General features: G+C 41.9%; 1 protein-coding gene across 1 annotated transcript in view; it reads left to right on the top strand.

Annotated features, from left to right (window-relative positions):
* nphp4 (nephronophthisis 4) overlaps nt 1–12,292 on the top strand; it is a 285,812-nt gene extending 273,520 nt beyond the window's left edge. Inside the window, exons 24-28 of the mRNA XM_052039598.1 lie at nt 620–705; nt 2,124–2,295; nt 4,305–4,484; nt 7,580–7,723; nt 9,367–12,292. Coding sequence (XP_051895558.1) covers nt 620–705; nt 2,124–2,295; nt 4,305–4,484; nt 7,580–7,723; nt 9,367–9,507 — 723 coding nt within the window. The 3' untranslated portion in view covers nt 9,508–12,292. The remainder of the gene's footprint in view (nt 1–619; nt 706–2,123; nt 2,296–4,304; nt 4,485–7,579; nt 7,724–9,366) is intronic.
* The last annotated feature ends 2,363 nt before the right edge of the window (nt 12,293–14,655 follow it).

Genomic DNA, 14,655 nt, shown 5'->3' with positions numbered 1-14,655 from the left:
CTATCAAAGGCCTTTTGGAAATCTAAGTACATTTCACCAGAAGGTTCCCTTCTATTCCCTGTTACATCCTCAAAGAACTTAAGCAAATTTGTCAAACAATTTACCTTTCATAAAACCACGTTGACTTGGTTTCATTATATTAAACTTTCCTAAATGATTAGTTATTTCCTTTTTGTTTATTGACTCTAACATTTGCCAACAATGGATGTTAAGTGAATTGGTGTATAGCTTCCTGCCTTTTGTTAGGAAGTTGTGGGCATGCTATGTTGGCACCGGAAGTGTGGCGACACTTGTGGCTGCCCGCAGAACACACTATGCAAAAGATGTATTTCATTGTGTGTTTCAATGTACATGTGACTAATAAATATTTTCTTATCACAGATCACAGTAACTCAGAACCTGGCAGACCATTCACTTGCTAAGTGGCTGCCCTGGTACTCCTCTCCCAGCAGTCACTTCCTTTGACGTCAGTGAAACTGGCAATTCAGCTCATGACCCCATCCTGTCCACCTCGGAGTAAAGTTACTCCCAGAAGTCATCCCCAATATATTATAAATAATTCCTGCAGGAAAGCTGTGTCAATTTAGTATGGACTGTCTCAACTTTGTTTCTTTTGCAGGCTCCCAATGAGCCCCAAGATCTTTTCTTGAAAGTGGCATGTGGACCTTCTCCAGAGATCAAGAAGTTCTTTCTCATGATTTACATGTGAGTAACCACCACTGAACCCATTCAAGCGTGAAATTAGGTACCATCTCACTCTACTGCTATGTAGCCAGACCCCACTATAGCAACAGGGTCAGATTTCTAATCTTTGCAATTGACTTCCTAACTGATCTGTGGTGATATAGAACTGATTTTGAACCAAGTACACACATATATACAGGCCATCCCTGGGTTAAGAATGCCCAACTTATGGACACTCCCTACATATGAATGAGCTACCATAATATTATTAAATTCAGAAGTCCGATGTACATACATACGTTTGTTCCTATGAACAGCAGAACTAGTTTCCTCTCTTCATTTTTAGTAATTGTTCTTTCTTATTGGTCTTATGTGCTTTTGATGCCCTTATGTAAATACAGTGGAGGTATGGTTACCATATCAAGTGATTTTTGTGTATTTTCTGACTTATGGACACGTTGACTTAGGAACATCTGTAAAAATGGAACTTGTTCGTTACCCAGGGATGGCCTGTAATTTGAATCCATGAATTCTTATATTCCCGCTGTTTGGTGTGCAGGACAGAAACCCAAGACTTTGAGTAACAAACTCTTCTGTCGACAGTTGCAGGTCTCCTTTTGGGAACTTTTCTCTTTCCTAGCCCAGGAAGGGAGAATTTTGATACCACATTTTGCATCAATCTGTGAGAAGTGAAATGGTGAATGCAGGATAATTGACAGAAAATTCTTCTAGGACCTCTGTTCTGTAACTGAAAAGCAAAAAGACTGCAAATACTGGAAATCTGAAATATAAAACATACAAAACCAGTGAGCCAGCCTCTATGGAGAAGGGATCTGAGTTAATGGGTTCTAATACAGGGTCATTGACCTGAAACTATAATTCTGTTTTGCTGTTCACAGATGCTGAATAACCTGCTGAGTATCTCCGGTGGTTTCTCTTTTTATTTCCCTGTTCTGCAGCCTGATGATAATCAGACATGCTGAAAGATATGGAGCAATACTCCCCACTATCACGTGGTAGCAAAATGTCCTGTGTACTAGCAGCACAAATAAGAAACCAAGGCCATGCTAACACCAGGTACTTCAAAAGTGGTCTCCTCAAAACCTTTACTAGGAGACTAGATTTTGGCATGATGGAAACACAAGAGACTGCGTATGCTAGAATCTGGAGCAATGCACAAAACTCTGGTGGAACTCAGGAGGCACTCAGTCCAGATGAAGGGTCTCGATCCAAAATGTCGACTGTCCACTTCCCTCCATAGATGCTGCCTAATCTGCTGAGTTCTTCCTGCATTTTAGATATTGACACAGTATAAGTGGATGTTATTTTGCTCTAGCTTGACTTTAAGGTTTTCTGTATATTGTGCTGAAATTAATCAACTAAGCAAGTTGAAAATAATTGTAAACAGTTGAAGAATCTTCTCCTAATACACTTTGCAGGGATCCCTGGCTGGCTGTGCCAATCCAGATATGGCAGTTCTACGTACAGTCACTCCATCGGATAGATGTCAACTGTGTGGTCGGCCAGCGGACACAATTGTCACTGGTGTTGCGAGGGACACAATCTGCCCGAAATGTGGCCGCCTACACCTCAAACACTGAAGAGCTTAAGGTAACTGGAAATTTATTATCAGATAAGTCAGATCAAAAAGTGGCAAATGGAATTCAATCCAAAGAAGTGTGAGGTAATGGATTTCAGGAGAGCACACACAGCAGGGGAATATACAGTTAATGGCAGGAGAATGAGATGCTGAGAGATGTTAGATTGCTTGTGCACAAATCCCTGAAGGTAGCAGGCCAGCGAGATAAGTTGGTTCAGACAGCATCCAGGATACTTGCCTTTTCCCAGGATTGGGGAATCAGGAACTAGAGGGCATAGGTTTAAGGTGAGAGGGGAGAGATTTAATAGGAACCTCAGGGCAACATTTTCACCCAGAGGGTGGTCAGTATAGCAATGACCTGCCAGAGGAAGTGGTTGAGGCAGGTACATTAACAAAATTTAAAAGACACTTGGACAGGTACATGGATAGGAAAGGTTTAGAGGGATAGAACAGAAGAGCAGGGAGGTCATGTTGATATCATATAAGCCATTACTTAGGTCACAGCTAGAAGATGGTATACAGTTCTGGTCACCACACCACAAGAAGAATCTGTTCAGGCTTGGTACAGGGGATTGAGAACAACAGGGATCTGGCACAGAGGAGAAGTTGAGGCCAGAGGTAGATCAACCATGATCATATTGAATAGCAGGCTTGAGGGGCCAGGTGCCCCACTCCTGCACCTATTATACACTGCAGTTAGTTCAGTAACCTGGATTCAGTTCTGACTGTGTGCAGTTTGCACCTTCTCCTGAGTGAATAGATTTCCCCCGAGTGCTCCATTGCGTGGGTTTCCCCTGAGTGCTTCACTTTCCTCCCACCTCCCAAGGACGTGCTGATCGCTTAGTGAATTGGCTACTGTGAAATTTCCCTTGTGTGGGAAGGTGGTAAGAGAATCAGGGCTGGGATGGGGAGGTGTTAATAGGTCATGTGAAAGGGAATAGGTTACAAAGGAAAGGGATTGTTCTGAGAGCAGGTGTAGGCTTGATGAGCTGGATATATCTGATATATATAAAAAATATATCAACTATCTCAATGATATGATGTGAAAGAAGTACTATCACTTTATTATATATTTGAGAGGATCCTGGAGAGATCTTCAAGGAAGCTGCAAGGTCTGGAGAAGTACAGTTATAAGGAGAGACTACCTAGGCCTCGGTTCTTATATTTGGAACAAAAGAGGTTGAGAGGATTTAATTGAAATGTGTAAAATATGAGAGCCCCAGAGCTGGGTAAACTATTCCCTTAGCAGTAAATTCAGTAACTACCAGGATAGAATTAACTTATTCGGTAGAGGATTAAAGTGAAGCCGAAAATAATAATATACTCAAAGAGCGGTGTGGTCTGGAACTCTCTCCCTGAAAGTATGGTAGATGCAGAATTTCTCATTGTATTTGAAATACCCTTTGCACTTGAAGAGACATAACCTGTAGACCAAGATCTTGGATGTAGGATTAACCAGAGGTCTATTTTTGATCAGCATGGACATAATGGGCTGAATAGCCTTCTGCTGTGCTGTAAATTTCAATGATTCAATTGTATAAATGGTTATTACCTTCACAACTTTAGGGAGAGGAGGCGTGAACACAGAGTCGCACTTGCCATGGAATTGGACTGATGAATTCATGTTCAGCAATTAGCCAAGGAATTTGTGGCAGTCTTCAGTTACTTGCTATTTACATAATTAGTAAAGAACTCAATTAACTGGGAATTGTGGGAGCAGGGATTAGGTGACCTAAGAATCAGGCATAAACTAGGACTGGGTGAGCTGAGAGTTGGTGGACTGAGCATTGGCGGTGAGTTGGGAAGTGGGGTGAGAACTGGATGAGCTGAGAAATGGCTGAGCTGAGCAAGGTGAGCATCGGTCGAGCTGAGAATTGGGAGGTTGGGAGAGAAACGGCACCTTTGGAACTGTCCCCCTCCAAGTGTAAGAATCTTTAGGATCTTTCATCATTGTGACTATCTTTTAAAGTTGGTATTTAGATACCAAACACTGTTTAATATTGTTCTTATTATCATCTAGATTAAGCCATCAGATGTCTTCCTACTTCCACCACATGTGGTCAAGGACCTGCACATTAGCATCCGGCCTCAGAAGGAAGGAGATAGATGCATCTATCTGAACGTGGTGGATGTAGATTTCCATCAGCTGGTGGCTTCTTGGCTTATATTCTTAAATTGTACACAACCCACCATCTGTAAGGTAACAAGAGTTTATGCAGTTGAATCATTATTAGGAAGAAATAGTATTGGTCTCTTCCTCATTCCACTTTGCTTACTGTGACTCTTCCTTATAACTGAGAACAACTCATCTTGCTCATCATTCCTTGCTTTGGATTTTCCTGCCGATTGGCACACTCTCTCACCCTCTTCTGTGATGGCCCCAACTCCTCCCTATGCTCCAGCACTTCTCACAGTCCTACACTTTCCTCAGCACTAGCTCTTTCTTGGCCCTCACAGCTTTTCTCACAGTTGAGAGCTTCAACTGGGTGCCCGAGTCTCTGGAATTCCTTCCCTAAACTTCCCGTCTTTCCTAATTTTTTCTCCTTTGAATCAGTTTGATCAAATTTCCAGTCACTCCAATCTCATTTTTTTTTTCTGTTTTCCTGTCTCTGAAACATTGCTAAATGAAAAATTTTCTTACAGCTCCAGGAGATCCTTTGGCTCCAGCAAATTCCTCAGCACCAGTAGCCCCTTGGCCTCGGGCAACTTTCACTTCTCCTCATACCACAGTGGTCAATAATTACTCATTATTTTCCATACATCCTCTTTATCTCATCATACTCTGCCATCCCTACATCCTGACCCAGCTATGGAACATTCAGCTACATTTCCTAGACTGTTATTCCTGACATCCTTCTGCTTGAATATTTTATCCTTCTTCCAGCGGTGCCTCCATCATTCCTTCTCTGCTTCAGTGGCTCACTGATCCCTCGTACACTGACTAAACCTTGGCCGAGAAATTCTCCAGTGTGCGAACACTTGTGTTGAAGAGGCACTGTGCAGGGGTACATATATGAAACCCCAGGCATTATTCTTGGAGGAATAGACCTTACGCATGCACTCGCGTATGAATGTCTTTCCGCCAGTCTGCTGCCAACGATCTTCCCACTATTATGGAAGGCTGAGATCATGGAAGAAACAGATCATTGGGCAACAGGTTGGAGGGGAGGAGCTGGTGGGAAAGGCAGGGAGTGGTATGGAGAGGATCATGGGATGGAAGGGTGGATAGAAGAGGAAAATGTAGGCAAGGCTGAGGGGAATAGCTTGATAAGGGTGGTGAGAAAGGTGCAAGGGACAGGATTTAGGCATGGGGGGCACCTGAGAAGATGATTGGGTTTGTGGTGGAGTGAGTGCGGAGCAGCTGAAGTGATGACTGAAAGAACTGAAGGCATGACTGAGAAAGAATGTCAAGTAGAGGTCCAGGGAGTGAGATGAGAGGCCAGGGGGACATTAACGAGAGGGAGTGAGGGCGATCACTAGAAGATGGAAAGTTAAAGAAGGAACCTACTTTTAAAAATATGGACACCTCACATCCCAGCTGCAGCCCTGGTAGAAAGGCAATGCCCAACCCTCTGGTTAATATCTACTCCAGTGTCAAAAGGCCAGCACCATTCACATGCCCTGGTAGTACAGCAAAATCTTGCATAGGTAACATCAATTGAGCATCATACACAGATTGACACCTGCCCTGCAGTCTCCCTGTATGTGTGTGTGTCATGCACACGGGGACCCACCTTCACCCAGTAATGTTGATACTTATTTTGTACAAGTAATATTTGTTTTTAAATCTAATTTCATGGATGTTGTTGGATATATAGATAAAACAACAACACTTTTACCATTGTAAAACATCCCTGCAGATATAATAAGGTGGATTTTCAAGAGGGAATTAAATAAATATAAGTGGGAGAAAAGGGAGCATGGCAGTGCATAGAACTAGTTGAGAGCAGGCATGGATGTAATGGGCAGCAAAGGAAACATTAGGACAGGTGATCAAAAGCTCGATCAGAGAGGAATTCCGGAGCCCATGACCTTTATCACTCAAGGCACGGTCAGTGGCAGAACAAAGGGAATTGGTCTTTGTTTAAACCTGGTTGAAAATGGCTGCAGTTGGGTGGGATGTCACCTCTGGGACAACAGAAGTGTTTTTATATATGTTTGCACTGGTGAGGTGAGGACATTAAGTCAATTGCCTATGAAGGGCTTCAACATTAAGTCAACCTCTCAAGGCAACCCTACCCAGTCCTGATGAAGGGTCTCGACCCAAAACATTGACTGTTTATTTCCCTCCATAGATGCTGCCTGACCTGCTGAGTTCCTCCAGCATTTTGTGTGTATTGTTCCAGATTCCAACATCTGCAGAATCTCTTGCGCCTCCCCAGAAAAATGCTGTTAAAATGGGTTGCATTGACCCTAGGGGTTGCTGCACTTGAAATTTAAAGCTGAACTCTTTCTGGAGAACCAGTGCTGAAATCATACTGGTGAGCTATGTTGTCCTCTGTTACCTCTCAGGTGAAACGTGTCACAGTGAGGAATCCCTAATGCTTAGAGGTACAAAAAAGTTTTGGGCTGCATCTCAAAACATGGTGGGTCACCTGTTTTACGTCCCACCCTATATTCAGTTAATTGACTGAATAGAACAAACAACTGGAGCAATACTGACCATTTAGGACTAGTGCCCAACACAAGTTACAGCCTCTTCTTCTTGCACAGAAGAATTGAGCTTTTAGACTGCCCTAATACCTTAGTTGACAAATGCACTGACTGATGTGCAGATGGACTCCAGAGAAAGATGTGAGGGTCAGCTCCTGCTTTGGTCTAAGTTTGTTGGCCAGAGCTGAGGCACTGTCAGTGCTATTAAGATTGGTCCCCATGCCCTCATGCTCTGTCAGTCAGGAAATGAAGAGCCAGCCTAGATCATATGAGTTTACTTTCTCTCAGCTAACTGGCTTTGTCTCTTTTTCTCAGTTCTGATGAAGGGTCTTGGACCTGAAATGTTGACTGGTTTCTCTTTCCACAGATGCTGCTTGATCGGCTGAGTTCTTCTGTTTTTTGTTTTGGATCCAGCATCTGCAATTATATTTGTTTTCCATATCATATTAGGGCCAAAGGGTAGCGTTGGTGGAAATTGTAAGAAATAATGAGCCTCATTTTGGCCGATGGGTGAAAAATGAAGCCCATTGTCCTGTTGAAGAGGGAATATTGACAAGAATAAAGAAAAAGAAATAAGGTTGACATACTGATATTCTCGGCTTCCCTCTACAGGTTTTAGTATTTTTCTTTCATTTGTTCAAGGCTTTTGAGATCTCTATTCCTGTCGAGGAAGGGAAAGGTAGCAACAAGCGCATCAGTTACACCAATCCTTACCCAACCAAGCGAGTGTACTTCCTGCGAAACAATCGCCCTGATTTACTCCAATTCAAAGAAGATTCTTTCCAGGTAAGACCCTCAAGTAATTCAGCTTATGAACCTATTTCTCATTCTTACAAAGTTATGTAGAAATATTTAACAGTAAATCCACCAGGAAAGCATGGAAAATTATTTAAGGAATTATTTCTTTGCCTACGTTTTTAAAGCTGCATTGGCTATTTTACTCCACCTTAAGTTCTATGAACCTTAAGTTCTATAGTCTGGTAGGAAGAGGACCTAATGACAGAAAATAAAATATTAAATGGTATTTGGAATATAGGAATGGAATTACTACAAGGTAAAAGAAGGAGATCCCTGTACACTCTGAGGGATGCAGAGTGTGATCATAATGATGATCAAAAAACTGCAGATGTTAGAAATCTGAAATAAAAACATAAATTGCTAGAAATGCTCAGCAGATGAGGCAGCATTTGTGAAAAGAGAAATGAGTTAGTTTTAAGTTGCAAAGAGGGATAAATAGGACAAAGGGAATATCACTGAGGTAAGATCAGGGTTGCCATGGCAATGAGCTGTTGACGAAGCCATCAGCCCATCATGTCCATAATGGCTTTCTACCCATTCATCACCATGGGAACTCTGGTCCCACCCTATTAGAGAAATCCTCTTTTTCTCATTCATCCCACCCCCACCATTCTGCAATTTAAAACCAAGTTATCTTTTCATTTTCCCAGTTCTGATGTAGGGCCTTTGACCTGAAATGTTAATTCTGTTTCTTTTCATTGACGATGATATTAGAGTTGTTAGCAGATTGTGACGACCAACTTTTAGTTGTTAAACAACAACAGGCCTGGACATGATGCAAGGAAAACTCCTGCTGTAGAGATCTTTGGAAATCATGCCCAAAGTTCGCTTGATGTTCCTAATACACTTCATCAATAGTGTGTCATGTCTCAAATTACTCATATATACCTATTCCAAGATATTGTTTTCTGAGAGAAATCTGTCAAATTTAGCTATGAATGAGCCAGTGATGCTTGGTTCCACCCTCTCCCGAGCCAGTGTACTCCCTAGAGTGGTCATTCACTTGCTGAAATATGGGTTCTGTAGTTTATGTTTGAATTCTTTCCTCTTCAAGAACTGGCCTATTTTATTTGTTCTAAACAATGTATAACAGGCTTCACAATATGTGTTTTGTGGGCACTATGGGTATCAAACCATTTCTGGTAAGATGCCTGATGAGCTGCATTAACCTCCAACAGCCAGCCTGACCACCATCAAACCTCACCGTCGCCACTCCAGTGTCCAGACCTTAACATAGATAACAAACAGCAAGGATCCCAGCACCGATCCCTGGGAATACAATTAGTCACAGGCTCCCAATTGCAAAAACAACCCTCAACCATCACCTCTGCCTCCTATCACCGAGCCAATTCTGCTTTCAATTTGCCAAATTGCCCCGAATCCTGTAAGCTTTTACCTTTTTAAGCAGTTTCCCATGTGGCATCTTGTCAAAGACTTTACTGAAGTCTATATAGACTACATCAACTACACTACCCTCCTCGACATTTTCTATATTGTCATAACCTAGTAGGTGAAGCAAAGGTGAGCATTGATGAAACCTGTGTTTTGCCTGCAAAAACCTGTTCTCTGATTTATTGTTGTAAGTTTTAGTTGATATGTTCCTGAGCTCACAAATGCATAATTTGTTTCAGGTTGAAGGTGGTGAAACCTACCACATAGGCCTACGGTTTGCACCAAGCCAGAATCCTGGGGAGGAGGAAATCCTGATTTTCATTAATGATCAAGCTGAAAAAAATGAAGAAACTTATTGTGTGAAAATAACATACCAATAAAATCTACTTAAATGCCTAATGCACCGGAGTGTGAGAAGTCACACCATTTTAAGAGAGCTACAACCCTCTTCCTCAGCCTCTCAAGAATCGTCACTGCTGGAGCTCACGTGCACGTGCCAGACTGTCAATGGAGTCTCTCGGACAAGATGTGACTATTGCACAAGAAAAACTTCCTGCTCCATTTTAGACTCCTGTATAAATGCCTGCTGCATGTCAGCCTGGTACTCTGCTTCAGACTGCATAAAATTATTGCTATATCATAGGGTTGTATCACTCAACTCGCACTTCAGTTTCCAACTCCAACTCCAAATTGTAACTCCTTCCCCTAATATGGTCCTAGTTGTGGATAGTACACAAGCTTCATTCAAGCCTCACTCATAAATATAAATGCTTGCTTCTGTTTCCATAATATCATGCACCATTGGGAGAACACATTCCCACTGCTGCTGAAAGCCGTACCTTTATTTTCATTAACTCAAACTTCTCCTGCTCCAGCAGACCCCTCACCAGTCTCCCAGACTCCATCCTGGACAATCTCCAATTCATCCTGTGTGCAGCTGCTCATCTCTTTTGCAATGTCCCTCTCACGCAGCAGTGGCCTCCTTCAACACCTATTGGCTACCAGTTCAAATCAAACCAAAACTAAAGCTCTTGATATCCAATACAAATCTCTCCATGGTCTTATATCACTGACCTATTCAAATTCATGGTCCTACGACCCAGGTGATGTACTGTTAAATTTCATTTATGTCCTTGTGTGATAATATTTCCGGTTAGAATTTATTCAGTATTAGAGTCTTCACCTTCTTTCTTCTGAAGCTCCCTACTTATTTTGCTTCTCCTTTATCTGTTTTTTAAATCCTTTTCAGAACATTCTGTTGGTTAACTATTCTCTTTCTTCTACCTGATCTGTGTCGTCCTTTGTGAATCAACTGGGAGCATTTGACTGCGTTAAATATGCTGGACGGATACAACCTCTTCTTCCTTGCTGACCAAATAAAAGCCAGGAAATTCCACTGGCAGAAGGTACTTAATCAACAACACTTTACCTTCTCTCCTTTAAGTGGAGGAAGGTCCTTGCAGAGAATGTTCCCCCTTCTTGCCCCCACTCCTCATGGAGTCCTCCTCGGGGTCCTCAACTCACCCCCTTCAACCCCTACACAAAGTGCTCCTAATGGTCCCCACCTCCGGTCCTCTCACCTAAACTCTGGCCCTTAGTTCCCCACAACTCATTGTGCTTCTCGTTAACCTCTTCCCCTCACCCATAGAGTTCTCCTGCTTTTCCCATGACCACTGCACAGCTGCTCCTACCAGTCCTCTAAGTCCCTACTGAGCATTCTTGCTGGCATAGACCTCACATGTAATACCCTGAGAACATCTTTGTTTATCTGTATTCTGATAACACAGAACTCGGCAGTGAGAATGGCAACAAAGATTTTCATTTTATCTCCTTCAATCTCTTCAGCTGGAGTGACACCAAAGAAATAAGATCTAAAGAAATCAGCTATTTGATAGCTGAAAGTTACCCGATGTTATCAGGGGAAGATGAGAACTTACTTGTAACTGTAAAGTCTGTAACAAGGTCTTTATGGAGGTGCTGCTGAAACAATGACAGCTCAAATGGCCTGGAACCGTGAAGTGTATAGGAAATGTGCGATGCTTGTTAAAAAAAAATCTACTGACACTTTCGTTCTGGTTTTATAATGTAGACTTACAGGTGGTATCTGCACTGACAGTAAAAAAGGAAAGAATCTGCAGGGCTCTGGGTAGTTTTCATGGGGTGTGGGTCGAGCACAGCTAGCACAGATGCAATGGGCCAAAGGTCCTCCTTCCATGCTGTAACCTGCCTGTGATTCTGTTAGACATGTCTGTGCTGAAACGTAATGTCTGCACTGACAGCGTTCATTTGACAGATGTATCAAATCTGAGAAATAGTGACCACAGGTGCACTTGTTCTTACTGACGGGTAGCAAGCAGTCTCTGTATTAACAGGTAGAGTCCTCATTAACAGTCATGCACCACACTGACAGTCAGTAGCCTTATTTGACAGGCAATCTCCAAATTAACAGGCAGTGCCCACACTGACAGGTAGTCTCTATATTAACAAGCAGTGCCCACACTTAAGGTAGACTCTAAATTAATAAACAGTGCCCACAGTGACAGGTGGGCTCTATTTTAATAAGCAATGCCCACACTTCAGGTGGTCTCTATGTTAATAGGCAGTGCCCACACTGATAGACACACTCTAACTGGTGGTGTCTCTATTGGCACACTGTCAGGTACTGTTCATATTGATAAATGTCATACACACTGAAAGCTGGTGTCCATATTGACGGGATGTCTCCAAACTGACAGCACCATCAGCAGTAACAGGCATCATCTGAACTGACGTGTAATTAATCAGATGTTGACTCCAAAATATGTTTATGAAAAATATATTTTTATGTGGAGAAAAATATTCAAGTTCTTAATTTTTTATTTTTAACATTGTGCCTGTGTTGGTTTTCTGAAAGGTACAATCATTTCACTTCCAACATGCAGCTGGCATCAGGGTAATACAGGAACTCCTGTGGCAGCTTGTAGCCTGTGAAACTGCACAGACAATTTGCCCTTGTTTGTCATGAAAAATCTACAAAATATATTTTTAAAGAGAGAATATGCATGTTTACTACAAACATCTGCGTTGTGTACAGATTTTTACAATGTTATTTGTATTAATTTATTCCTTTTATATTTCCATGTTTTGTTATTGATTAGTATTATAGAAAAATTGTTTTACAGTTTAAATAAATAAAATCAGTCTGGTTTATTAGTCTGTGTCTTTTTCCAGGAAGGAAGGAAATAAAAGATTTGACGTTGAACATATAGGTGAGATTGTTAGTGGAATTTCACTGAGTATTGTTCTGGATTAAAAGAATCCCAAGAGCAATGTGTTTAGGCAACTGTTTGTGGACATTGCTCAGACCACTTGAAGCTTATTGGTGAAACTGCTCAATGAGGTCAAATGGGATAATGTGAAGTATTGTTCTGTGCTGGTGCTGGAAGGTTGGGACTGATTAGAGTGACTATTGCTGTACCTTCTTGTTGAGTTCTTGACACTGACAGCCTTTAGCTAACTTGCATAGTTGTTGCCATAATTTCTCATGCCAGAAATGGCTATGGTTTGTGATACTGCACTTCACTTGTGGTGGGATGGAATTTGGCAATTGATGGCTGCTGTCCCTTTTTATTTCAACAAAACTATTTCATAATTTATATTGCAAAACATCGTTCTATTTGCACAATGCTCTTTTATTTGAATGATTTTATGAAGTAGATGAGAGAAATGCTATTTGTTTCCAATTTCAGAAGAATTCTTACAGATTTTTACTTGACATGCTTATTTTGCTATGTTCAGTGATTCATTTAATTTTTGGTATTCACACAAACCTTTAGGGAAAGGTATGCTCGGTCCTTGCCCATAGTCTGTGTGTGACCAGATCCAAAGCAATGTGGTAGATCTTGAGCAACACACAAGACACTGAAGGAACTCAGCAGGTCAACCAGCATCTACGGAGGGAAGTGGACAGTTGATGTTACGGGTCGAGGCCCTTCGTCTGGACTTTGAAATGGCCTGGTAAGACACTCAGTTGTCAAGAAGGTGGTGGGTATAAATAAGGGGTAAGTTTTTTACTCAGAGAGTGGTGAGTGCGTGGAACGGGCAGCCGGCAACGGTGGTGGAGTCGGATACGATAGGGTCTTTTAAGAGACTTTTGGATAGGTATATGGAGCTTAGAAAAATAGAGGGCTATGGGTAAGCCTAGTAATTTCTAAGGTAGGGACATGTTCAGCACAACTTTGTGGGCTGAAGGGCTTGTATTGTGCTGTAGGTTTTCTATGTTCACTACCACCGAAGTTAAATTTCACTCCCCATCTGTAGATGCGGGAGGAATATCCTGCATTAAAATGTATTCATTAGTCCCATTCTAAGGCAATAAGATCCATCTTGGAAGAGGAAGTCACCACCAGCAATTCCCTAGACTTTGTATGATTCACTGGGTCATTTGCTGTTACTCTTCACTCTCTTTCTGGACAGAGGCATCAGGTCTGAGTCCTTCTGTGGCCCCTGATCATCACGGCTCACATTAAACCTCTGCTTACTGTAATTCAGTACAACAAACGTAACACTTATGCATTCAACTTGAATAAGACTTTAATTGAACAGCAAAATGCATATCAAGTGAAGCTGCTGGGTTTCTAACAATTACCTTTATTCACTTTGGTTTTGTGCTTGGTGCAAAATTTCTTGGACCATCGCGAACAGAGCGAGAACCTGAAATACCCGAGATGAAAAGACAGTAGGAACTGAATCCAGAATAGTTTTAAACTGGAGGAAGTGGACTCGTGTGTGCAAAAGTACATGATAAAATGTTTTGGGAAAGAGGTCTATTGGATTGTTCATTTGGATAGCTTGCCCAGTCACTTATATGCCTAATAGTCTGCTTTAGTGCCTTCACTATCACTGTGTTTCATAGATGCTGTCCCCACCTGATGTATTGTTGGTGAAAAGCCATTATTATGACACCATTCATATCACATTACTTGTTAAGTGCAACATTGCACAAATTCAAAATGAGAGCCAACACAAGCTTGAGGAACAACATCTCATCTTCCACCTTGGCACATTGCAGCTTTCTGGACTCAATATCAATTCTCCACCTTTATGTATCTCGCTTTCTCTGCGTCAGAACTGGCCATGTCTGCTCCAAGTCATCCACCTGTGATATTGACTCAGTATTTCTCTCTCCTTGGTAAATCCTGAAGCTCTGGACATGTCCCAGGGCCCTCCTTTCAGCAGCATATTGCACAAAGCAGCATAACTACCCCCTACCTGCCGCGTTAACCCTCACCCCATCATCGACATCATCCTAGCCATCCCTCTCGCCACGTTCCCTGCAACTTAAAGTTATATTTTTTTACCTCTCTTTCTAAGTGCTGATGAAGGGTCTCCAACCTGAAATGTTACCTTTATTTTTCTTTCCACAGATGTTACCCGAACCACTGAATGTTTCTGTTTTTGTTTCAGATTTCCAGCATGTGCAGTTTTGATTTTCATTCCGTGGCCATAGGAATCTGTTTGACAAAATGGGGATATGCAACATCTTGTTG

The sequence above is a fragment of the Pristis pectinata genome, chromosome 26 (genome assembly GCF_009764475.1).
Source record: "Pristis pectinata isolate sPriPec2 chromosome 26, sPriPec2.1.pri, whole genome shotgun sequence".
Lineage (NCBI taxonomy): Eukaryota > Metazoa > Chordata > Chondrichthyes > Rhinopristiformes > Pristidae > Pristis > Pristis pectinata.
Note: the sequence above shows the minus strand (reverse complement) of the source record. Positions and strands in the feature narration are given on the sequence as shown.